The sequence below is a fragment of the Rhamphochromis sp. 'chilingali' genome (genome assembly GCF_963969265.1).
Source record: "Rhamphochromis sp. 'chilingali' genome assembly, chromosome: 19".
In the NCBI taxonomy this organism is placed as follows: domain Eukaryota; kingdom Metazoa; phylum Chordata; class Actinopteri; order Cichliformes; family Cichlidae; genus Rhamphochromis; species Rhamphochromis sp. 'chilingali'.
The window spans coordinates 9092076-9119112 of NC_137946.1; the positions used below are offsets into that span (position 1 = coordinate 9092076).

The 27037-nt window shown below is 38.4% G+C and overlaps 2 protein-coding genes across 7 annotated transcripts in view; one reads left to right on the forward strand and one right to left on the reverse strand.

Annotated features, from left to right (window-relative positions):
• Nucleotides 1–653: 653 nt before the first annotated feature.
• LOC308387548 (vascular endothelial zinc finger 1-like) lies at nt 654–14433 on the reverse strand. The gene is made up of 5 exons (XM_080867670.1): nt 14329–14433; nt 8053–8804; nt 4198–4267; nt 3929–4091; nt 654–3404 (listed from the first exon to the last, which is right to left on the reverse strand). The coding sequence occupies exons 1-5, from the start codon at nt 14359–14361 to the stop codon at nt 3037–3039; spliced, it is 1386 nt and encodes a 461-aa protein (XP_080723796.1). The 5' UTR covers nt 14362–14433; the 3' UTR covers nt 654–3036.
• Nucleotides 14434–17441: 3008 nt separating this feature from the next.
• LOC308387547 (unconventional myosin-XVIIIa-like) overlaps nt 17442–27037 on the forward strand; it is a 62067-nt gene continuing 52471 nt past the window's right edge. For all 6 annotated transcript variants that reach the window (XM_080867663.1, XM_080867667.1, XM_080867664.1 and 3 more), the window contains exons 1-2: nt 17442–17530; nt 19225–20326. In XM_080867663.1, coding sequence (XP_080723789.1) covers nt 19352–20326 — 975 coding nt within the window. In that variant the 5' untranslated portion in view covers nt 17442–17530; nt 19225–19351. The remainder of the gene's footprint in view (nt 17531–19224; nt 20327–27037) is intronic.

Sequence of the window (27037 nt, forward strand, 5' to 3'; positions counted from 1 at the left end):
TATTTGCTGAGTTCTTTTAATTCACAGACCGTGCGTTTGTTGGTATGATGTTCTTTTAATTTTTAATTAAATGCTGTGTTAGTTTGACCCCACGTGTAACGGGAGGCAATCCAAAAAGTTACATTTTTGTCTAGTTGCCTCAGAATATTTTCTCAACAGACTCTGACCATCAAGATGTTCTGACCTTAACTGAGACAAGTGAGGCCTGCAGTTCAGACGCTGCTCTGGGTTCTTTTCTGATTTCCTGGATGAGTCTGCGATGTGCTCTTGGGAGTAATTTTGGTAGGCTGCCGACTACTGGGAACGTTCACCACTGTTCCAGGGACAATGAATCTCCCCAAAGGTTTGGGAACGAGTTTGTGGCCTTTTCCAGGCTAATACATGTCAATGTTTTTGTTTCTGTTTTAGTTCATGGCATGTTCTGTTTTTTTGTTGTCATTTTTGTTAGATTCTTTCACCTAATGTTCTTTGTCCAACGGGTTTCTATTTAAGTGATTTCTTGATTCAACAGGTCTAGCAATAATTTGTCCTGGGTTTGGCGAGTGAAAAGGAAAGGATAATCAGCAGCACGGAGGGTTATAAGTTTCATTAAGATCCTGATATGTTTGTAGTTACAGTGCTGTATTAACTTTGAACTATACTTAATACATAAACACATTTGATAGTTTTCTTTTATTTAGACAACCCAAATAAAAGGCACATAACATTGCGCATGTTTATGTAATAATCTGACAAACGTACATTTAAAAAAAAAATGTAGGAATGTTTGACCTTTCTGCTAGTCAGAAAGCCTAGTGTCTCATATATACAAAATTATCAATGTTAATGTTCTAATACAAAAAATTTATAAAAAAGGTTATCTTTCACATCTATTGTAACTACCTTATCCTTGGAACTAAAATAGTTTTGTACAAAGATATACATTCAACTGCTTTCACAAGTGTCCTGGAATTTCCAATTAACCATTTTCCTTAAAAATAAAGAGATGTTCAATTCCACCAGAAATATTCAGTTTATCACATCATTATTGTTTCAAATTTGGCAAACAGGCTATTATAGTGTATCTACGTAAATATAACAAAAATAAAAAAAACAAAAACGCTAGACTAATATTTTGTTTAAAACAAAACTTGGGGAAAAAAAAAAAGAAAAGAAAAAAAAAAGACAAACATGCATATTGCATTTTTCAGTATAAACTCTGTCAACTCAGATGAGCTGAAACACTGCTGAAATACCATGGCATTCACTAAAAACAAACAAACAAACAAACAAACAAACAAAAGGTCAACAGCTACAGTGTTCGGGGTCATGCATTGTCAGTCTCGCCTGTTGTTTCAGTGGACACAAACTTGCATTTGATTAAACAGTTCCCAGCCACATACTGTACCTATGCAGACTGAGACTTTAAAGGAAATTTAAAAAAGGTAAACAGCATGTATTCCATTGTACAGTCATTTATCATTTTAAATGGACGGCTATTAAAAACAAAACAAAAAGTCTTGGACAACTTCTTCCTCACTGAAGTCAAACCCCACGATGCCAAATCTTTTAGGGAATCCAAAAAGTTACATGGAGAGGAATCATGACACGTGGTAGATATCAGTATAAAAAGAACCGCGTTCATGAGTAATGGGGCTTTTCTATACGTTTCCTGAGCGAAGCATCCTTAGCATATGGTTGGGGATGAAACAGAAAAAAAAGAAAGAAAGAAAAAAAGTAAAAGTGTGCAGAAGAGTCAGCCAAAAGTATGCTGCTTTAAAAATAAAAATAAGGTGACACTTAAAATCAGACCTTGATTAATGAAACATTCAGTTTGAAAATCATTACTGACATCCATTGTGTAATCAAAATCACCAACACTTTGAGGGTTGGATTCGAAATTTTAGAAGTTAAAAATTGTTCAAGTGTTCCCTCGGTTTTTTGTTTTTATTTGTTTTTTGAGCAGTACGTTTAGTCACCACCATGGTGACGGGTAACAGCCTGAAAAAGCTTCACTGCAAGGCTTTCCACAATCAGCCACTAGATGGTGCTCAAGTGCTTGCGGTTGCTGCAAAAAACACTGAGACGCCACTTTGATCTTCAATAATACTGCTGTTCACCTGTATGCAGGATATTCTTTCAGTGCAAGATTCGTTCCATTCTGAATTCATGAAGAAAACCAAAAAAAAATTAACACTACAAATAGGAAAATAAAAACAGAACTTTGTGTGTCCATACATACAAAAACAAATAGAAATATTTCATAGTCAAGAGGACAGTGTCTTGATATCCACTTGCTAAAAGCAAAAATTAAAATGCTGACGTGGAAAATACATTACTATGTCAACTGTACAAGTTAGTCAGTGTACCTCAAGAGCATACCTATTATCTGAGAATACAAAAGAAATGCTATAGCAATGTGAAAAAATATTCTTCCATGCAAGTGGAAGCTGCTGTCCCTTTTACTAGACTCATTTCCTATAACATTAAATAGTGATTAGCAGGCTATAGTTAAAAAACAAAAAAAACAAAAACCAATATACAAAGTAACACCCAGAGACTTTGGGAGAGAACTTGTAAAACATCAAATACAGCAATTTATAGTTATTGCTTCAGTTCATTTCCCATCTCCCTTTTACAAAAAGCACTGATGTGTTTTCCTAAGGAGTCCTCGAGGATGAGGAATCCTCTCATTTGTCATAATACAAATCACAGTTTCATCGTTCTAACTGACTACACTAAGTCTTACGGCTGTCCTGATTTCAAGATAAATCCTACTCAAATTCTACTCTTATTCTGCGTCCCATGCCAGTCACTTAACCTCGGTTGGGACACAGCTGGGACTTGGTGAGCTCCTACTGGCCGCACAGCTCGTGTAAATATTCACTTCAGAGCTCGGAGAAGTGAGCGCTGTTCTAGGTGAGAAAGAGCCGAGCCCGAGGTTCAGCTGCGAGGACAGGAGTCTCTTGTTTCACTTCATTTTCCCTTTCTTCTTGGCCAGTTCACCTTGCTCCCTCCTTTTTATCTTTTATTTTAATTTTTTTTTTTTTACATTTTTTACCAAGGTGGGGATGAAGGCAAGACTTGGGAGAGAAAAGGCATGCTATCCACTGGCCTCATGGCGATGTTGAGCGGCCCGGCTATATTCATAGGCATCGGGGTTGTGATCGCGACAGGGTGGGCGATATTCATAGGCGCGGTTGCCGGGATGTTCACGGAGGCGATGTTGACGGGCCCAGTGATGGTGACAGGGTGCTGGAGGCTGACTGGAGATGTGATGTTGACCGTGTTGGTGCTAATGTTCATTTGTGCGGCGATGGTGACGGGGTTGTTGTTGTTCGCATTGCCCCGATTCATCGCTGAAGTGATGGGGGCAGAGATGGTCACAGGCGTGGCTGAAGCAGAATTGCAGACTTCGTTACCGTCTGGAGAAACCCAAGAACAAGCATTTTACTTAGCTTTGCAGCATTTAGCAAAAACAAAAACAAAATAAACACCATTATCTTGTACTTTGCACAAATATTACAGCAATAGCGAGGATCAGCACTGGTCAGTGGTGCTCAACATGTACAGGTTGACAGCTTTTATGACAACTGCAGCGGTATGGTGACCAACAAAATGAGTCTTGCTAATACATAAAGAGACTGGCATTTAATACTTTTTTTTTTTTTTTTTTTTTTAAAGTCCGCACTCTTGAAAAAAAAAAAAAGAGAAGAACATGAAACTTTAGGACAACACCTTAGATGGTTTGAGCTAGTTTCAAAAACCACATTTTTCTAAAAATGCTCTCCACTCGAAGCTCTGGCAAACTCACAGCCTGTACGATATTACTGCCTTTATCCCTTATTGCTTACAGTAATGCGAAGGCAATATGCAGGGATTGGTTTCCATCGTTTTTAAATGCACGGCCCTATGGTGCTGCTGTATTTGCTCCCAGTGTGTGACGAACCTTTGTTACAGGAGTTAAAGTTGGTCTGCCCGTGAGTCTTCAGATGACTGGTGATGTAGGCTGCGCTGAGCATCTTTCCGCAGATACTACAGGTGACTTTGCCTTCATGTCTAATCATGTGGGAACGGAGTCTGTCTTTGGTGGCGAAAGCAGAGGTACAGGCCTGGTGTCGCACAGCAGATGGGGTAAAAGGTCAGTGCAGTGAAATCACGATATTAAAAATGATTTAAAAAAAACAAAACAAGCTGCAAAGTAGCCATTTTTCTCACCGTTACTTGACATTTAAACGGTCTTTCTGAGGAATGCACATGCTTCACATGGCAGCTCAAGTGGTCTGGCCTAGATAAAAATGACAACAAAAACATGGTTAAAATTTAAAGACGATACATTTGAGTTCCATTAGATATAGATGAGACAATTTGTACTTCATTGTGTGGAGATTTATTTATAATATGGTTTCTGTAACCCAACAAAAAGCTACCAGTTGTAGGGCTGGTATAACGTCTGCTAACACTTTTAAAAGACTTCACCAAATTCATTTGACATTTATTTTGCTTGCGATTTAACCAAACCTATATGTTGTTACAATACATACAACAAGTGTTAATAATTTACTAAAGGCGCATCATGGACGTGCACAAGCATAAAGTGAAAAGCCTAACATGCATTACAAGTGCAGAAGTGTACGGATGTGCTCTGTTTACTTAGATAATGAGGGGATGGGCACAAAAAAATCCCGAAAAATTCAGTCAATGGTAGTTAATTCTCCATGATCAATCGTGCGTAAATGTGTTTGACCTACTTTTGAACACACACACACAATGAAAAGAAAGGACATTTTTGACATGATATTTGAATAAACTGACAGTTTGATTATTATTGCTGTGCTTAGTTCCTAACATCCTTGTTATTACACATATATGAAAATGAAATGAATATGAAGTTCCAGGAATTTTCTTGATACTTCTTAACACAAGTCCTAATCTGAATTTGCATCTCTCTCTGAGGATTAGAAGAAGACCACGTATGGCACAACTGTTGTTCAACAAACAACAATAATCCATGGCTGTGCCGACTTGTGTTTCTGATAAGAACATGTACCTGTGCCAAAATATGATGTGTATATTTATAGGTATTAAAAACTGCCTTTAAGGGAAAACTATTATAACTGAGCATATAGAGAAGATCTATATTGCTCCTTTTGTTATAGAACTTTAAGCGGGGATTTGAGAACACTTAATATCTACTTACACCATGACTGTACTGATATACCTTGTCTATTACACAATAAAAAAACAAACAAAAAAAACCCACTGAAAACTGATTAAGAAATTGCTGAAACTTGCCTTCTGTATTCCAAGTGTTCAAGCTTAAACTAAAGCTTCATAATGTGTTTTTATGTCAAACTAGCTATAAAAACAAACAAACATACATATAATTTGCAAAGTTCACAGGAAAACTGCTTGAGATTTACAGCGAAAGGCCAACATTCACAAACGTCTTCGTGGCACTGATCCTCCTCTGTCAGCATGTCAGTTCTAGTGAAGCTGTGAGCTGAATCATGTTAGAAGTGCCATAATGGAGTGAGCAAGGGCTACTGCTTTGGCAGCTGCTTCCAAACCGGAAAGTTTCATGCTGCTGGAGTCCCTTCTTTTTTTCTTCTTTTTTTAAAAATAAAATCAGAGGAGTCAAGTAGGATCTTCTCATGGGTGCCATGAACCGGAATAAAGATTTTTTTCTTTTCCCCTTGCCCCACTGATGAGGAGAGCAGACTCCAGACAGTGCCTGTCTACAGATCCGGCTGAGTGGCAGTGACTCAGTGCCCTGTTACTCAGTCCTCATTCTCACTTTCCAGTATGCTGATGAATCGCTGCTCGACGTCACCAAGTTGGAGGCATGCCTGAGATTGCCCTACACAGCACAGTGCTAATGTTACCGCTTGGCCAGGGTACACTGCTGATGTTTTTGTTGAAGCTGTGTATTGCGGCACACAGCTTGCTGTTTTTTTGTTTTTAATGTTATCACGACTCTCTGCTAAGTCAATACTGATTTATGTACACATCAGGTTTAACAAACACTTGGCTTTTAACAAAATTTTAAATGTATGTCACTATTAAACCTTCTTAAAGTCATTACTTCATGTTAAAAGTGTTGACCTAAACATTACCGCATGGTTCAGTGAATTCCCAGGGGAAAGAGTCTGTGACATGCTGGCGGGAACTGCAAAGTGACAAGTGACGCCTCCCCCTCCTTTGGTACTTCACTGGTGCTCTTCCATGTGCGACTTTTTAAACATGTGGTTGAAATGGTGTGGGGGGTCATTACAAGTACAAGTTTAAACTGCTAACCCCAGCAATAAACATTAAAAAAAAAAAAAAAAAAAAAGGCCACGTTGGAGCAACACGGACACTAGATTGACATAATTATTTGCTCTATATCAAATCACAGTGCGGCTGACTATTCCAAACACCATGACGTGAATAATTCACTTACAAATGTACAAGCTGTTGGGTAGCAGTTCAGTGTACCTTGGGTAAAGCATGAAATATGTAGAATCTAGCATTTGCATTCAAAACTAACTGCATGCATGAAAGATGGTAAAATTTAATACTTCAATCTATTAAGCATGATTTTTTTTTCCTTTGCAGCAGCCATTTGTGGACTGCCAAGGACACACTCATAAAAGACTGGTTGTTAGAATGTATTTATCATTATTTATTTATTGAAATTCTGCATAGACAAGTCAGGACTTTTCCCTATGACCCCCGAATGCAATCACCAGAGGGTGAAATTACTTTTTGTCTCCCCTCCCATAAGAATAAATTAGCTCTCAGATGCACATTTCCTGTTTATAGTAGCCTTGTTAGTTGTTGATTAAAAGCACAGGAATAGAACAGAAGGGTTGTAAAAACAGCGCCATTTTTTCATCAGTTTACTATTTTCTTGTGCCACTCTGTATTATCAGTGTGGCTGACATTCTCACTGCCTACCAAACCCCTTGAAGGACTGATCACATGTACACACGAGGAGTGCTACTAGCTTCTTAGTGCACTCAGTTTCACAATTCCACAGACAACCTAAGTAAACTCATCCCAAACAAACTAGTGGCTAGTGCAACAACAAGGAGGGATTCCCAGTTACCCTGGAGAACACTTTGTCAGGTTTGTGGACAGGCCGATTAGCTTAGCTGGAGAACTCCAGTAAATAAAACCTAAAGCACTTCATTTCTTGCTCCATATTTGAGGGCTGTTCTTCGTCTAAAGTTGTCAATAAACTGACAGCTCCTGCTTTAGGAGACCAGCTGTAGTAAAAAAAAACAATCAACCAAAAAAACCCAAGCAGCAAACTACTAAGTTGGCATTCTTCACATCTTCATATGGACATTTTCCATATGAAAGGCAAGACTTCACTTTGGTTTTGAACCAACAAACACTTCTTGTTGTTATCTCACACACTTTCATCACAGCAGAAATGCTCTTGCAGCTGCCAGTAGTTGATTATTGTAAGCTAATGGGTCCAAGCTACTGTGGTTTTATCTGCAAGTAAGCTTGAAGCCTGACAAAATGGATGCTTGTGGGAAACCAGCTGCCACAACAAGGTAAGGTTGTTTCAAACATCTTCGAGACCTCGGTGGCCATAACATGTTTTTAGGACTTCTTGTTCTTCTTATCAGTGCAAATTATTTTTTGTTTGGGGTTTTTATCTCAAAATGACATTTAGACCATCTATTATCTGCATGGTGGTACTGTATAATAAAGAATGTTATGCCATTATCTAACAGAGACTAAAACTTCATCCAGCACCTCATGAACTAAATGATTGTAATTTAAAACAGTAATCTTATCTCCCTATGGAATTCCTGTGTCAGTCTGAATCCCTATGACAGACCTGTTTGGCAGGATATTGGAAAAACAAATTCACATTGGAGATGCTCAATGTGGAAAATTCATTTTTAACTAGAGACATACTGAACAATTTAGGTGTAGAATTAACAAATACAGACAGGTGAGTAACTGAAGGGAAAAACTGACAGCAGCATTATCAGTCAATCTAGTGGAGTTGAACTATTGATGACTGTTGTACTAGTTTCCTTACAGATCAAAGGACAAAAACCTGATCCTTACCTGGAAAAGCCTTTTCCACACACAGAACATACGTAGGGCTTGTGGACACCCCCATCGTGAGAGCGAACATGGTAGGTCATGCGGTCCTTCCTTTTAAAGCGTTGCTGGCAGATGGGACACTCAAAAGGCTTCTCATCTGAATGGGACAGCTTGTGACGATTCAGGTGGTATACGTCGCGAAAGGCTTTGCCGCACATCTCACATCCATGGTTCTTCTTGACAGGTTTGGCAGGTTTCTTCGGGACATTTTGCTGCGGCACATTGCCCATTGCAGGTGATGTCATGATACTTGTGCCTGAGGAAACAGAGGTTGTTGCTGTGGAGAGGATGCCAGCTACTGTGGAGATGTAGGAAGAGTTGCCGTTGTTTTCTCGTGGCATGGTGCCGATCATGGGGACCATGGTGGGGGCTGTTTGGGCTGTCTTCTTTGGACGTGAAACCATCTTGATACCGGTGTGGCTGGACTCATGACGTCGCAGGTGGTAACTGTCGCGAAAGGCCTTGTTACAGTAGCCGCAGACAAAAGGGGTTTTGCCTTTGTGTTCTTTCTTTATCACAGGCACTGGAAGCCGCTGACCACCTCCGCTGGCGACATTGTCTTTGAGAAGCTCAGCAGCATTGGCAGGTGGCTTCTGGTCTATTTGGATAGGCAGGATAGGCTTCTGGTCAACTTGCTCAGCTCCTGCATTGAGAAGTGGTAGCAGGCTGTTCTGGGCCACCTGGTGCTGGTGGTGGAGGGCTTCATTGGCCTGCTGATGAATCAAACACAGAGGGTTTTTGGTTAAATGAAGACAAATACTATACTTCTACTTATAAAACAAAAGTAACAAGGTACTAAAGATAATACTAAAGATTTAATAATAATAATAATAATAATAATAATAATAATAATAATAATGATAACAACTGCGAGAGAAAAATAAAGTCGCCATAATCTAAAGAAAAAACAAAAAACAAAAAACAAACTTAATGACCAAGAAACAAAAAGCGTTGAAGCCAGGTGTTCCCTCACTGGAAACTGACAACTCAATAAACACAATATGTGTTAGTAATCTGTTACAGAATACAAAGCTGTGCTGGATGAAAAAGGATACCATCGTGACGGTGCTCACATTCATCATGTGACTGCAAAACAGGCATACCAAATAAGAGCCGTAGCAGAGCGCAGTTTAACTACCAAGAAGGCTCCTAAAGAGCAGGCCATCATCTCAGGTACCCAGCTGATTTGGGATAACCATACTTCTGCTCTATTGTGTAAGTAAAGGAGTTAAACGACAGGAAAATAAAGGGCAACAGACTAAATAAAACTTTACATCGGGAATAACTGCTTTGAGATTTTTTTGCACCCCCCCTGGGGATCTGCAAGTACAAACCAATGCCAGCTACTGCCGCAGCACAAATGGGATGAAATGGCTGGTTGTAATTACCAATAGCAACAAGATGCTAAGCTGGGGTTTCACTCATTAAGTAATCAAATTTCCTGACTAAATGGATCAGACACAATTTGAGTTTTGTACCATTGCTGTGACCAGCTAAAATCATCCATGACTGTTTGGGCGTACTTGGGGCAGAATGGAGATAGTGGAAGCTGTATGAAATCCGGCTGCCTTATTTTCTTTAAAAAATAAATAAATAAACAAAAAAAATGACATCACAATAAATATCAATGGAGTTTAATTCAATTAGTTCAGTTAAAAAAAAATAAAAAATCTATCACACTTCTCATAACAATTCATTCTTTTTCATATATCCAAATATGAAAAAAAAGAAAAGAAACACAGTTAACACCGTTTTTTCAGCGACTGGACACACTCAGGACTACTCTGTCGATGTTGTCAACCACCAGCGAGAAAAGCAAGCTGAAATACTTGACCTTTCTCTTTGAGGTTCAATCATCCATCGAAGAAGGCTAGCCAAGAAAAAAGTTGCAAAAGAGAAGACGGGACAGAAAAGAAAAATGAACCTCACAATGTCCTCCTTATGTCATCTAGCCTATTGTGAAAGACACAAATCTGAGCAGTGATGCACTCGGGCCTCAGCAGGGGATCTTTGTATGCTCATCTTCATTGATTTGGCTCATCTATTCATGGGACGGGGACATTGTTTATCCACACACTACTCAGCGAAACTAGCCGTCATTCCTACATATGCAATGGGACCTGGGAACTCGAGGAGAATGCCACCCATCCATTTGTCTGAGCACCTGCTTACACTTGCCACCTTCCAGGATTAGTCATCATCATGCCAATGCTAACCCGTCCGCTGGCACAACAGGGGTGGGGAGAGCTTTATGTTTGGGTTGGAGGGGGGAGGTGGGGTACTAGCAGTGAACCCCCCTTTGTGAAGCTTGTGAACAGCAGACGTAGCCAGTGTAGACAGCCTGGCCCTCTATGCAGAGGTGCAGGGCCTGTAAGCTGCTGTGCCTTCATGCAGCTCTGACCATTTTGACACAAATGCGCTCTGACAACTGGGGCTGCTCCCTCATAAATAACATCAAAATGGAGGGAGTGTCCTGATGGCTCCATGGGCCACTGTAGGCTTGAATTGCGCTCACGGTCTGAGTTAGATTATGCGCCGTCTTTCTTTAGTCTTTTGTGCCACACTCTACAGCTGCTTGCCGAAATCTCAATTTTTCCATCACAGGCAAAAACTGATGACAGGGATGAAAAGAGGGGCAGAGAAAGAAACAAAACTTCTAATTACATAATTTGTTTTTCGAGTACATCTAATTTTTGAGGAGTTTTTTTCTAGGTCCTTCTTTCAAGTTCTGAATTTTTTTGGCTGCCGTCTAGTTTGCTTAGTGGGCAAACTTCTGAAATGTTGTCAATCCCCTAATTTTTTTTTTAATGATCCCAAAAAGTTGTACTTCAGGGATTCATTTGGTTAAGGCGTATTTTTTCGTACAGATATTTGAGTTCTACTAAGAGTGAACAAACCTTTAAGGACATTCAACAGAGGCTAGTCTTCTAAACATCCAGAATGGGTGGCATTTAACACCCCTATAGCTAATAGGTGTGCTGTATTACAATGAGCAATCGCTGTGACATTGAGACAAATCACATGTCAAAATAAATAGATACATTTAAAAAAAACACCATAAAAATGTACCCAAAAAACTATGAAACGCTTAAACATCTACAAAAATAGCCAAGCAGATATACCCTGCATTTCTGATGTAACCCATTTTATAGACCTGTGCTTTTCATTTCAGTCAAAATGACCAGAATTATATTGTACCGTAAAAACATGAACCTTCCATATGAGCAGAAAAACACATGGAACTGATTCTCGACGGCACCAACAAGCCTCAATATTTTCCTTTCTTTTTTAAACAAAGGTAATAATAAGTAATATATGTAACATATTTACCTTTGTTAAAAAAGAAAAAGAAAAAAAGAAGTAATATACGTAACATAATAACAAGGGGGGGGGGGGGGGGGGGCAGCGACAAGCAAAATACTGTGCACGTTGGAGGAGAGAGAAAAAAATAAAAAAATAGAATACATAATAGTTACTACCAAGTCTAAAGCTCTAGCAAGAGCATCCAAAACATGTTTTATATAAACAGTGATTGTGCAATTTCAAAAGGGGTTGTTTGTTATGAAGGTCCAGTTTTAAGCAGAACAAAGACTTGGAGTTAGTGATACTTGATAACATCCCTCACTAACACCATGCTTATGCACACTCTTTCAGTGTCATGTAAGTTGGGTATTATTTCAAGTCAATGTGAGTACTGAAAAATTTAATATTTTCAGTACAGTCTATTCATCTGATGAGCTTCATTTAGTTACTGAGATTTGCCATCTGAATGTTTTGGTAAAATAGGGCAAAACAGAAACAAAGAATCTTTTACACAATTTCCACTTACCATAAAGCATTCGTTTTCACTGTGGGTTTCTGAGTGGCTATTGCAGTTTCTGGAGAAAGCCAAAACTGATTTTCGTGCACACATGGATTGCGTTATAACTTTTCTCACTTACCTAAAAGGGTTATTAGTGTAACACTTCACACATCCATGTTCAGAGTGCTGAAAACAACATGATTCACCAATTTTCCTGAATGTAGCCTCACAAACACTGCCCCCCCCCCTCCCCTCTTTTGAACATGTTTTCCCCACATTGTGCATTTACCTGACAGGAGGATATGCAGCAGGTAATATTTAAGCTGGTTTACGCAACAACACTGGTCATTTAAAACACCTGACAAAGCTTTTCAGAAAATATCACCAATTTTCATGTAAACTTCTTGTTTACAAAAAACAAACTATAATGTGTTGAAAAACAATGAAGTTTAAAAAAAATGCTTCAAAGTGTTCCAGGAGCCTGAATTTAAAGGCACACTGATTTACATGAAACTGACACAGTAACAGTGTGAGGTACATAATACAGGCAGGGCCTCTGGCTAGACGCCAGATACTGCATGACAAATGACATTGTCTGTCTGCCTTTTCAATTATGAAGAAATAGTACACAAAGATGTGAATGAACGACCACTCCGACAGCAGAGCAAATTATCAGAAACTCAGGAAAAAAACAAAGTGTCCAAAAAGCAGTGAAATGAACACAACTTAAGATGGATTTCTTTAAACTATTTGCCAAAGTGAGCTATTCAGATTCTTTGCAGCCATTGATGTCCTTACACCAAGCAGTGAAAGCTTAATCAGAGCATTAATGATCAGTTTTTTTCCCACACTTTAGAAGACTTTTAAAAAGAGAAGTGGCTCTTTAGCATGAAAACTATAAATTGTGCACTTCTATTCACATATCCTGTTTTTTCCCCCGTTGTCATTGACATATTTATTTATTTATTTATTTATTACACAAAATATATTACTATTAGACAAAGGGTGCAGCACCAACTACTGCAGCAGGTTAAACTCTAGACCTTCATCTGATCATTAAAGCCTGGAATAAAATAAAGTTGTGAACATTACATATGCAGATTTGAAGGGTTTACTGAAAAGTAATTTTTGGGAATGATCCTGAAGTTACTGGGAAGTTCCTCCCACGAGGAGAACTTTGCAACACCCACTAAAGTGTTGAGTCAAAGGTAAAAATTAATTTTAAGCACTGGAAATACACAAGAGACCGCAGAATAGTGGTAAACCTGGAAAAATGGTGCGTATTGGGAATGGAAACTAAAAATATATATATTTATATTGCATTGGGGTTACACAAAAACGGACTCAACTGTAAAACATGAAATCTTTATCCTTACAAAACTCATTTGCTCCATGTTCCGAGCTCATTTCTTGTAGCCTAGGTAAGGCCATGCGATTGAGAAGCTCACAAATACGAGTGAACAATAGCCTTCATTCTTAGCACATATTGAAATTCACTAAACCGTGACAGATATCACTCTAAACCGCAGCACTCGCTTTCCTTCCCAGCACGCATTTATTCATTTCGTAACGCCGTTGCTAATTTCAAATGCGCCTCTTCGCTGCTAGTGTTAGCTGATGTTGTGTGCATAGTTTGAATTCCTTTCCACCACGGTCACCAGAATAAATAGCTTAGTTAATAAGCAGAGAATCTGCACAGCGCTGGTCGTCAAGTCTTGTAACGTTAGTTTTGCAAGCTCATTATGGCAGCCTCGCCCACATTAAGCTAAATTAGCAAGCGAGTGTAATTAAGGTAGCCCGAACATCGTTAGCTACTTGGCTAGTTAGTGTCGAACCGGCTGGAGCAGGCGGAAAGTTCACCGCGGACTTGAGAACCGCCGTTAGTAAATCTCAGCAGCTAAAAACCTCTGTGTACACTTAACCAGAGATTTGCCAAATCTACAATGCGTGTTCTGTTATCCACGCTACACTGAAACATGTCGCAGCGTTACATCTCATTATCCCACGGCGCCTGATCAAAGCCTTCAGTCAAAGGGGGGAAAAAACAGGTCTGTCTCGATTGTAACGGTGCAGTGGCGTCTCCTGCTTCACTCCAAGTGATCCCGCATGTTTGGCTCCGGCTAGGCAAACAAACTTAAAAAAACAAGGAATCACAAACGCTGTCGAAGTATTAAACGCAAATACCCAAATATCGTCGGGGTAAGAAAACATGCCGCTTTTCAAACAATGCTTGGAGAGATTAGATTTTTTGTTCTAGCGTCATTCCCAAGCCTCACAGCTGGAAGCCTGGATTCATATACCATTGTTTTGCTTGGTTACTTGTTCTTGACATTAATCGTTTAAAAACTGGATTTACCACTAAGATATGAAGCCGTTTGCAATTCTACGGTTGTTTTACCGACTATTCCGGTTTCCCTCCAAAAGAGACAACTTACTTGAAAAAGAAACGTACTCCAGCTCGGCTCCATTTCCACACTTACTAATTCTGTAGGAAACCTAGTAGAAGCCTACAACAAAGCAACCAAACATGGCAGCTAAACAACTTCCGGTGACCTCAAGGGCTGAACCACTTTGCGCAGGATTTGGCGGGGTTCATTAAATTTCGTATTTTGAAATGAATTCGTACGCATAACTCGTGAAATATGAATTAATCACTAACAAGAATAGCAACTTACGATGTATGTTGAATTCAAATTCACAAGAGATTGTATGAATTGTTCCCGTGTTATTACGATAGTAATCTGGTGGCGTTGGATTTTTAAAACACCCCCCTGGATGGTTTTTGCTGATGCTGTGAGGGGAATTTGTTATATTAGATTGTCGCATGTGGCTGGGAAATGATTGCGTTTCAGTAACGTTTCGTCCTTTTTAAAAGGGAAAAAAAAAAGATGCTAGCGTGTTGTTCTGCATTACAAATAGTTGGGCGGTCGTCTTTCCCACTGTGCCAAGTGGTTCATTTTAGAGAAGTAATTTGAGTGCGAGTTTATTTTCATTCATGTAATAGGGATGAATGAAAAGGCAGAGCCATAATATCCTAAATTTACTTTTTACGTCATGTACACTTGGGTTAAAAGTGATTCTAGTTCCATCTTTCATCATTACCTGCAGAATTTGGCTATTAGTATTTACCACAACCTCGAGGTAATGATGCAAGCCTCAGATATGCTTCTGAATAGATAAAGTCCTGTAGATGCTGGGTTTTTTTTTTGCGTGAGATAACTTGTACATTAAACAAAAACAACATTTTTATATAAGCTCTTGGAAAATGAAAATTGTCACTTTCTAAAAAAAGGGCTTTCATCCTTTATTTACAATTCACACACACACATACACACGCACGCGCACAATGCAGTGCAATCCTTAACTGTCATCCAAATGTCAATTGTCATTCACCATCCAACTGTATAAGGAATGGTAATATGTTAGGGACTCAGTGGTAACTGACAGGGAATGAGTCATAGTTTCCTTGTATTATCCTGGTGGTGTGAGTCAGATAGGTTTCATTCCTTAATCTTAGTCAGGTGATAAGAAAAAGTTGATATGACATTTTTCTTTGGAAATGAATAATTCATTAACATTCTCCACTGAAGCTGACCAAGAAGTCCTCATAGATAGAGACAGACAGTATAGGTGAAAAATATATCGTAAACCATACATTACTAAAAAAAAGGTACAGAGACTCTGCAAGACCAGTAGGTGATGCTACAAAACCTTAATAAGCAACAGGAGGTCTTACTACTTCAACAATTCCATGTTCCCAGTTAGATTTATAATTTCATTGTTAATACAAGTTAAATAATATTCAGACTGACTGGTAATGTTCAAAAGTTCAAAAAGTATTGTAGTTCATTCTTAAAACCTTTCTAATGAACATTGGGAAAATAATAACTGGACACTGTGGGGATTTTTCACTTTTCATTTTGAGATTTTGGAAGAAATGTATTACAAAAAATTGGCAACGTGTTCAGGGTGTGCCCTGTCTCTCACCCTATGATCACAGGGACAGACTCTAAAACCCTCGTGATGCTGAATTGGGCAGTGGAAGGTGGATGGATGGATGGATGGAAGAGCAAAGTAATAATGTCTTCCAGAGAATGGCTTGTTCTTAAGGTTAACGTGGATACAGATCTGTGCATGAATCAGTATTGTACACACTCCTTCTAGTGCATTCTTTAAACTCTGCTTATCACTGAATGACTGTTCAATGAAGGAGCCCCATTGTAATCTATTCTCAGTTTTTTCCAACTGTATATTGAAAGTTTTGAATCTCATACAGTCCAATCAATGTTTTAGTTGGAGGTATTCATATCTCCCTAATCCAGCTCCAATGAAGAAAAAGTGTCCAACAATGAACTTCAGCTGAAAACAAAACTTTATGTTGACTGTCAGTCCAACTCGCAGTAGAGGTACGTGCCCCAGGCCAGGAGCACTACTATCAGAAACCAAGTACTGGGCATCTCATTTGAGACACGGGGGCACTCCATGGATAAATTCAGACAAACCAGAATTTGCCAAAATGTAAATGCATATTTTCATCAAAATAGTAAGAGTAATAAAAAAAATGGAAAGGAAATCAAGTTTGGCATGTTGTAAATGTCTAAAATGATTTTTTCTAAAATGAATGGATCAGTGTGAGTAAACTATTAAGGTAATACATTTTAGATTGTGGTTCTCTCCTCAGAATTGCAGCTTCCTATGTGTAATGAGCTTTAACAAGCAAAACATATGGGATTATCTGGAGTTCATTATGTATGTGTATATTGAAACTGCTGGGAGAAGGAAGAAATGATGCAAATGAGGTGAAACATTTTATGCAATTGATCTTGCAAATTGAGTTCTAACATATGCTGTAATCAACTCATCATTGTTGTAGGAGGAAGTATCCTAAAGAATTCCATATAAATAGGTAAATAATGTTTAAAATAACCATTCACCACAACTCAGATTCTGTTTGGGTTTAAAGTCTGTATGTCAGTGACTGTAACTCCAATGTCACTGGACTGTAACTCATTAGCTGCAAAACACTTTATGTGTTATCCAATGTGAAATCAACATGTTAACAATATAAGTTTTTCTCTACGAAAAACTGGGCAGCTTGGAACTAAATATCTGTGCTTACATCCTTTGTATGGTTAAAATAAAGACCAGGAGGGGTCACTGCTGTCCAGTGTAGTCTTCCGGAGCTTTCATGTGCTGTTGGATTTATTAAAATTTAGAGCGTTAGCCTACATTTTGGACATCTAAATCGTCCTACTATCATTGAGGACTAATCCCCCCCCATGTTTCCAATTTAGACCATTAAGAGAGAGGTTGTTTTTCAGCTTTCCCTCTTTATAATATATATTTTAAAGTGTAATGAGGAGACTACTTAAGTTTATTAAAACTATTGAGCTGTTTGGGGGAAAATGAATTAATCATCTGATGTACGACACCATTTTCCAAGTTTTTTGTGTTTATTTCTTTACGAGGATAGCTGCTTCCCCGCAGGTCGCTTATGTCAAAGTAATCAGAAGTCGGAGCTTACTGCAAGCATTTGAAAGCATCACAAAAGCATTTGTCGCACCTGCTGACAATTCATTGGAAAATGCCGAAAACCTGTAGTAAGACTACAACGCTGTCATGTTTAGGCAATTACAGGTAGGAATTGTCATATGTTACAGTGTTACTTAATTTGTATCGTTTATCGTGAGTGACATTAGTACACTCTTTATCACTGCTAAAGAATGAGGGCAAAGCAGCTTAAAGGGAGAGCATTATGGCCAAGCTCAGGACTAGCCGTGTCGACAACCTATGCGTAGTGTTTAAAGTTCAAGAAAACGAAAAACTAATAACAACAGACCAAACTGCGCTTTCCAGTAATAAAATACGACGAAAATGCATACCTAAATGTTAACTGTAAGATAAACTGAGTTGCTTTCGGACATTTCATAGCTTTCTTCTAAGAGCATGTGATTTAGCTTGGATTAGGTTTGAATTTACAGTTTACTGTTCAGCATGGCTTCTCGTTATACATATGGAGCTTAGTGGAGGCTCCCATGCACATAGCTTCAGTTTTCAATCATTTAGTGATGATGCTGAGTATCTGAGAGCAGGAAAGCTACGCTCTTTAAAACACTGTATGTTATTATGTAGGATAGATTGAGGTGTGTCAAAGATAAGTTTTAGATAAGATCACATTCCTTATCTAGGGTGCATGTTTCGTTTGTTGATACTACAGCGGGGGATACCAGTTCCTATACACACCCAAATATATACAGGCTACTTTTCTATTGAACTGAATTAGATAATAGATTGATACTGAAATAAAAATAGTGATACTGCTCTGCAGTTTGATAACGTTTTTTTTTAAATGATTTTAACCCCAAGGTGTAGAAAGGACTTCAAATCCAAGTTTTAAATGTGGATTATGTTTTTCTCAAGAAGGTCAGAGGTCATGTGAAATGTAAATAAAAACAGAATGACATGATTTGCAAACCATGTGAACTTTGTAACTCTGTAACTGAAAATGGTACAAAGATAATACATGAGTTGTTAAAATTGAGATGTTTTATTTTCATATTTTTTTTTTTTAAATTTTATTAAATCTAGTGGTCTTTAATTTGATGCCAGCAACATAATTCAACAAGTCAGGTCAGGACCACAGCAGTTCCTATTTATCTGTGGTTTCTGCAATGGTTTAGGAACTGAGAAGGTCAGACCAGCTTTAATATCTTTTTTGATATGACTTCAGCTGTACAACAGTATAAATCTTCCTTTTCATTGTATAATGTGTTAAATATTTTCAGTGGTGTTGTTTTTGGATAGGTGTGGAGTGCAGCCAGTCCAGTTTAGCAGCTAAACTCTTACCACAGAGGTATGCTGTTGTAATGTCTGCAGAATTGGGCTTGTCATTGTCTTGTTGAAATAAAGAAAGACTTCCCTGACACTTACAGCTGTACGTACATCCATCCATTGAGTCGTCCACTGTGGGGTTGTTAATGTATTGCAGAACTAATACAGAGCCAGACAGCCATTCACAGACACACCTACAGCTAAAACTCTACAGAGTTTGTGGATTTGAACCCAGGAACTTCTTGCTCTTAGGCATAAACCACAAACCACAGCACCACCAGACTTTCAGCCTTTCTGTATATGCCTTTCTACCATTCAGCATTATCTGTGCTTTCACAGATGTGCTAGTCATGTGTATGTCATAGTACTTATGATTAATTACTGACTGAATCTTTTTTGCCAATTACTTAGTTAAACTCTGACAAACACAAGGTTCTTGCACTCTGTTATGCTTTCATCAAAGCTAGTCTGTGTTCACCTCTTGTTTCTTTTTTCTACAGATATCACTAAGAGAGATCCAAACCCAGAGTTGATGTTTTCAGCTGCTGTCAACAGCCTCTTTTCTAATAATTTAAGGTTCTCATGATAAATTAATCAGTTGCTCAATAACTACAGAATAGTTTAATCATGTTTCACTTAATGAAAAAAGACAAGGACAAGGAAAAGGATTTGAGCAAGAAGGAAAGGGATTTGAGCAAGAAGGAAAAGAAAGACAAAAGAGAAAAGAAAGAACGTATGTCTCAGTCTGAGTTAAAGAGTCTAGAAGAGATGAGCATACGTAGAGGCTTATTCCCACTTACTCGAGGAAACTCCAAGAAGGAATCTAGGAGCAAGTTGGAGATTTCTAGCCCTATCCCAATTAAGGTGGCCAGTAACACGGAACTCTACCTGACAGACGTTGATGCTGAGCATCATCACAACACTGTGGGGCAAATAAGTGCAAGCACCTCTGAAGATGTAAAGGGAATTGAGCTGTTAAGTAATCGCAGCTCTGTGAAGGAGAGGGCAGCTAAATTTGGGGAACTGGCCAAGGTGAATACAGTGGTGGGCCAGAGGAAAGTAGCTACCTTAACTCAGGTGACCCCAAAGGACAATGCTTTGGATGCTTCAGAGCTTTCTGGCCATAACTGGACTACACCATCTACAAAGTTACACCCGAGGTCAAAGGGCACCATCACAGTTCAGATTCCTGATATTGTGGAGAAGACCTTTCCTGGTGCAGACCTACAGTTGCCTGCACTTGTCTCTCCACCAGTACCAGATCCAAGAGAACTTGAGGTACAGCGACGCAGCACTGGGGACTTTGGCTTTTCTTTGCGAAGAACCACCATGGTAGACAGGCAGTCTGATGGTGGGGTGTGCCGGCGTGTTGTACACTTTGCCGAACCAGGGGTTGGGACTAAGGATCGGGCTCTGGGCCTGGTGCCAGGAGACAAGCTTGTAGAAATCAATGGGATTAATGTGGAGAACAAAAACAGAGACGAGATTGTGGAGATGATTCGTCAGTCTGGAGATTCAGTACGACTAAAAGTCCAGCCAATTCTCGAGCTGAGTGAGCTGAACCGCAGTTGGTTGAGGACCACTGAAGACCTAAGCAAAGATGTAAGTAGTACTCTTGACTTGGTCTGTTGTGTGAATATTATTTTGCTTTTTAAAAAACTCTACCCTTGATGCTAATCTATTTCTGTGTCATCACATTATTCTTAATACCAGAACCTGTTTTTGTGGCTTGTTTGCTTTTAATGTTGGATTATCTGAGATTTTTACATTTTTGAAATCATTGTGTTTACTTGAATTCCACTGAGAAACACAGTGGATCTGTTCTGTAAATACACATGTACTTGGGGTGAATCTTTTTAAAATTACTACAAAAGACCCTTTTTCTGTTATTTTGTATTAAGTATGTACTTTTGCACTGACCTTTAATAGACTAAAAACGGATGCATTATGGGTGGAGTTGTAATGACATTGGTAATGTGATTTTGTACTCGCATGTATGGGGGAGTGTCTCAGTGTGTGTTTTGAAAGAGAGAATATGTTCTGGTGTACATATAATCCCCCTCCCACCCCCCCAGTCCTTTTGACACCAAACAATGGGACGCTGAAGGAAACAACGGCCCGAATGCCGCCACAACACATGGCCATATGGTCTTGTAAGACTTGGCTGCCTGCCTATTCAGTTCTTTTCATCCAGATAATCGTGTGCAACAAGTGAAGGAGCATAGAGTTAAACTCTTTATTAGCTGGTGCAACAAACACCTGAATACAAGCATTTTGTTGTTGTTGTTGTTTTTCATAATACAGTTTATACAGTTGGTAAGATAAACTTTGGTTGGGGATGGCAGTATGTGCTGCTTATGAAGGCACATTAGTGATGTTTGGAGCTGTAATGGAAATACTGGAATATGTTTAAATTAAAAGGTCAAAGCATACCCTTTTCACTTTTGGATGTAGTTTTCTTTAAATACAACTTTCATTTTTTTAAATTTAATTGTAATTTTGCTCATTTCTAACTAATGATGTTTTTGAAAAAAAAAAAAGTAATATTCAAAAGGAGTTGGTGTTGGTGATAATGATGATGATAAAATAACAGTAGTAGGACATGTAGTATTAATTTTAAAGACCATAGATTTCCCAAGACAGCTTCATTAGATGGTACACCTGGTCAGAAGTTTGTTAATAAAGTATGAACAAATTCGGGTACAAAAATATTGATAAATTCCTGATTTGTGCATGAAACTCATACATACAGTTTACACACAGTGCATATACTTATGCACTGTGTGTCTCTTAGTGAATAAGACCCAGTTTCTCCATTCTGTTAGAATACATCAGCTAGAACTATTTAAATGAATGTGTACACAGCCCAGTTGCTTCCCTGAAATAAGTGACTGTCTACTTTGTCCTACATTCAAGCAATCTTGACGATCAAAAAGACAGGCCTTTTGAAAAAGCACAAAATGTGCATGTGAGGCTGACCTAGAACCAGCAGCACTATTTTTAGGTGGTTATAATAAGCTCTGGATTCTCGATCTAGAGCTCTGCAATACAGTACGAGACCATATGATGCACCGACATACAGTAATTTTGTTTATTGGCTTAATTTTTTTTAATATATTTTTAAAATATACTTATTCACTGTCTTTTCATTAGTCTATTAAAAGTTTACTACTACTGGAGATGGTTTGTTTTGTTTAGCTTAGCATAAAACATGGAATGGGGAAGCAGCTCCCCCAGGGTTTTTTTTTCTTTTTCTTTTGTTTAAAGAGAGAGGTAAAAATATCAGTCATCACCACTAAATCTCTCAAATGAAGACATTATATCTATGCCTTTATGTAATGATGCTTTAGAAAGGATAAGTTGTGTTTTTAAAGAGCGTTATTTCTTGGCAAGGAGCATTGACTTTGTCAAATCTTGTCATCATTGTCAAGTTGCCAAGCAACCACTGACAATCTTTGTGACTGCTGTGAGAATACAAGAATAATAAGCCTGTTACTGAACAAAAACTGGCTAGGATTGGTATCGACTAAACACCTGCTCTCTCACAGTTTGCTGCCTGTTGTTTTTTTTTCTTTGTCATTATTGTGTCGTGTCTAAATACTGTATTGTCAGAGGGTTTGCTCGAAGGCTACGTATGTCCTTCACCTTTTACAAACAGTTCTATGCAGCTGTCATTAAAACAAATATAATCTACAGCAATTCAAATGAACTTGGATTAAATGAATACCATGTCAAAGTGTTTCATATTTGGTATTCAAATAGTCAGTGGAAGATCCCTATCAACAAACAGCACTAACCCCTGCACCAAACTTAAATTGCCTTCATCTATGCACCACTGAGCATGTTAACCCTTTAAGCATTGGGTAAAAGCCAAAAAAACACGACCCTTTTTCCCCCCCTCACAGTAATTTCTTCGTTATAGACACTGAGTTTCTGTGTGCTTGAATAATATGACTGACCTGACTCATAGTCCTCTTCCTGCTGTATATGAGTGCGTGCCTCTGAGTGATATAATGATACTTGCAAGAAATTTTAAAAGGAATTAGCCACCAGATTTCTCAGATTTCTTAAGTGAAATATGTCAAGATTTATGCAACTCCTTTAAAATAATTTAAACCTGAATTATGCACTGAGTTTTTGCTTCTCCTACATTTTTACATAGTCTGCTTTAAAAATTATGTCCAGCCCTGTTTACTTAACCGACTTAAAATCTGGGTCATCTCTTCTAATTTTGACAGTAAAGAATGATGTCCCATAATTTATTTCTACTTTAAGCTTGCAAAGACACAGATACTGATGAAAAATCTCAAGCAATTACTGAATTTCTTTTTCAGGATAAACAATGTGGAGAATTGAATTTATAAACATCAACCCTCTCAATGAATATGAAACACAATATAACAATTCTTGCTATGTTATATGTCTGTCATAGTTAAAATAATCTGTATAGTTCTAAAAATGTGGTAGTCTGATTCATGCTACAGCTTAATAATATGATTCAAACAGCTTTGATAGTGTGGAGGCATAACTGGGTCAGAATCAGTAGTGTCTATGACATATATAGAGTCCTTAATCTTTAGTCTGCAGCAACTGTGTGTAGACAAACAGTCGACACTTTGCTGTGTCCCAGTAACAGACTCTGGGGATTAGCAGTCTGCTCTAGATAGATGAGCCAGGCTGTGTGTTTTACTGGATCTTGCTAAGTGCTAATGCAAACTTCTGAGCTCACCATGAGATAAAGTGCTATGTAACTATTTATAGCATTTTGGACATTAAACATAATTTAATTAATTACTTCTAAAGGCAAAAAAAAAAGATTTTAGTTTTAATGATTGTGAATGAACTAAATGAAAAGCCAGATGATAGCTGGTTATTGGAAGGTATGTGCCATAATTGGCCTACCTTACCAAACCAGTTTCTACATTTACATATTTTCCATTTAACAATACTTCCGGATTGTAGTGAGATGCCTTACCTTTCAGCTTTGAGTTATCTGACTGGCTTTACCTGTAGTCATACAAAAACAAACAAGAGTGTTTGTTGGTTATGTCCTTAAGCATTTGAACATATTGGACATAGTCCTGTATTTTCAGAGGCTAGAAACTCATTTAACAAACAATTTTAAGTACAACTTGTTTTTAAACCTTGGATGGAAGTCAAGATAAGATAAGATAAGATAGAACTTTATTAATCCCTCGGGTGGGTTCCTCTGGGAAATTCGACTTCCAAAAAGCACAGCAACGACCGAAGTTACAGTTACAGAATTGTTATATATATATATATATATATATATATATATATACACACAGTGTATATATATCCTTTGCAGTCAATGAAATTATGCTTTTTCCTGCCTTGAGGTGCTTGACTAAGCTCTGACTTCAGCAACCTCAAGTTTCTGTTTGAGTCTTTGTGCCGTAAAGTTTGTCTTCAGTAACCGAAAATGATTCTCTGCTGGACTGGATTGTGATCATGTGACTGACTTGGGCAGACTGGCTTGAACCTTTTTTTTTCATTTTAGTTTTTCATCTTGAGAAACCCTTGGGTTTCTTTTGCAGTAAACATAGCATAACCCTCTATCACCATCTTTTTCAAAACTGTGCAGACTCTTTAAGTTTTTTCTTCTTTTTTTAGAAGTTTAATCTGGTCTTCCTATTTTTTTTTGTGTAACCGGTCGCTTGCACCTTGCTATAAATGTCATTACATTTATCTCTTGAGTTATTATAGAGTTGAAAATAGTGCATCTCTAAAAGAACACTCCTTGAGAATGTTCCTGACTTGGGTAGTTGATGTGAAGTTCTTTTTCTTAATCAAGAAAATAAGTGTGTCTTGAATTTTCAGCCTTTTGATGGCCTTCCTCACTTGCATCGATTTCCTAGACTGAAAGTTCCGGTGAACAGGAACCAAATGCAAGCTGAACACTTTGAAACTCTTATGTGCTTGATTTAATAATGAAAAAACAGGCTTCACGTTTCCATGAAACTTTAAGTTAATTGTCCAACTACTTTTATACTGTAAAAAATGAAAGACTGTTTATAAAACTCTGTAACTGTTACCTCAGTATTTATTTATTTTTGTTAAACTCTGAATTAAAGTTGAAAGTCTTCTTTCACACCTGTCTTGCTTGGTCTACAGTCTACTGTGTAAAGACTCAAAATAGCAAAAAATTGTTTGGTTGTCTTGTGACTTATGGACGTAACTGTATTGATCAGTCGCAACATTGAAATCACCTCTTTGGGAGCATGGTCTTTTGAGGGTGTCCTGTGAGTTCTGGCAGCATAACCTTGGGATCCTGTGTGTTGTGGGCATATTCTGATGCATGCAGCAGTCATTTGGTAAGAATGCCTTGTGCTCTGCCATGTTCCTGAGCAGTTTTTATGGTGTGTATTATCTGCTTTAGAAGGCAGCTGCCACTGGGGAGTGCTGTTGCCATAGGAGAAGAAATGAGTACAGGTTAGGTGGTGGGGTTGAAGATGAGTTCAGGGTGATTTGGATGAAGGATAGAAGTAGAAGGCAAGGTCTACAAGATGGTGGTGACAATTGCTGTGACAGTGACACTAACAAAAAGACTAGAAGCAAAGCCGAAAATGCTAAGATTTCTGTTGGGAGTGACCAGGATGACTCAAGTTGAGTGGTTTGGAGACAAAGTTAGAGGGGCAATGTTGAGATGGTTTGGACATTCACAGAAGTTTAGTGGATATATTCAATGAACTGACGCTGAATATGAGCTGCCAGGCAGCAGGGAAACCACAGAGGAGATTCAGAGAGTGTAGTGAGGAAGGACAAGCAGAGGGTTGGTGTGACTGAAGAGGATGCTAGGGATGGGGTAAGATGAAGGCAGATGATCTTCTATGACAGCCTAAAGAAGATGATTCATTCAATTTAGTTCCACTTGACATTTTCCTCTGTGCTCTTGCTTTCAGTGTCTTTGTACAGCTTCTTGTCATCACTGAAACAGAATGACAGCTTTAATGACAACTCTACATTGTTGATGTATATGGTCCCATCTGTCTTACGTTGTGTGAAACTAACATTCAAATACTAATGTGTCCTTGGGTATGATGCAAACAAACTATAAACACACTATAAAACAATACTGGTCAGTGTATGTCTCTCATATTAAAACCCTTAAAACTTTGATATACTCTTTGCTTTAGGTCAACATGTCTGCAATCACTGGATAGTGTTATACCTTAGCGTTTACATTGAACAGTACAACATATTGAAACTCGGTTAGTGTATGTAAGAGATTAGTTTATTGTTTTAAAGCTCCCTCTTGTGGTGGAAAATGTGAAGAACACTTTTTTGTAGCAAATGTGAAATACATTTTGGGGTCACTAGATAAAATGTTCCACAAAAGTGTACTTTTATATTATTTATTTCATATTTGTCATTTATGTATTCCTTCTGGAGGTTTGTACAGAATTAGCTGTATATAGATTTAGATGTAGGTAGTAGGCATTTGTTGGATTGCTTAATCTATGTGTTTGTGCTATCTCTTATAGTTTTGGATTTCCTTAAAATAGGTGGGTTATGTGTGTGTATGTGAGGGGGGTTATAAAAGATAACAGTTGGTAAAGCGCCTGAAGAGGGATACTGTTTTTCTGACTCCCAGCAGGACAAGAGGCTGACAGGGAGAAGTGGCAGTGGCAATTGATGTGATGAACACATTCTATTTATAACCACTGTTCAGCAGCTGCCACTCTCTTCGGTCTCCTCTTACATTACCCCCTCCACTCCTCAGGCCACAGCTTAACTGTGCTGTGCTCACTGTGACCCCGCCCTCGAGGTTGCCCACCCTCTTTCTCAGGGCTAGTGAGTGTGCTCTTACAAGACCCAGGTTTTACTCTGCCTTGGCCCTGGCTGCACTGCTTCAGTGACAGAGTGAAGATTGGAAGGTTAACCAGACCCAGAGAAAAGGTAATGGGCTCATGTCTCTGGCGGACTGTGTGTGTGGCAAGTAGTGTGATCAGCTCAGAGTGTACATGCTCTGCTTAGCAGTTCTATTAGGGGTCTGATGGCATCTCAGAATGGCCTCCTTTGCTGTTGAAACTATTTATAGGAGTGGACTGATGAAATCAGGGACAGAGATAGTGAAACATGTTGCTGTGGAACTCATTTTGGTATGTCACCTTTTAATGAGTTAAATAAATTATAGTTTAGTTAAGAAAAAGTTGACTTGCTTTCTTTCTAGTTTCTAGTTTCTAGTTCTAGTATGGCCATTTCTGCAAAAGAAGCAGATTCCCAATATTTTTATAATTTTTGTGTGGTGATTGAGGGAATGGTTAGTTGTTGTTTTTTGTGTGTGTCATT

Coding starts and splice junctions, on each gene's coding strand:
- LOC308387548 (XM_080867670.1), bottom strand. CDS start 14,361: ATGGAGCCGAGCTGGAGTACGTTTCTTTTTCAA. Junction 4,268..8,052: donor TGTGGAAAAGGCTTTTCCAG/GTAAGGATCAGG, acceptor ATTTTTATCTAG/GCCAGACCACTTGAGCTGCC. Junction 4,092..4,197: donor CGTTTAAATGTCAAGTAACG/GTGAGAAAAATG, acceptor GTGCGACACCAG/GCCTGTACCTCTGCTTTCGC.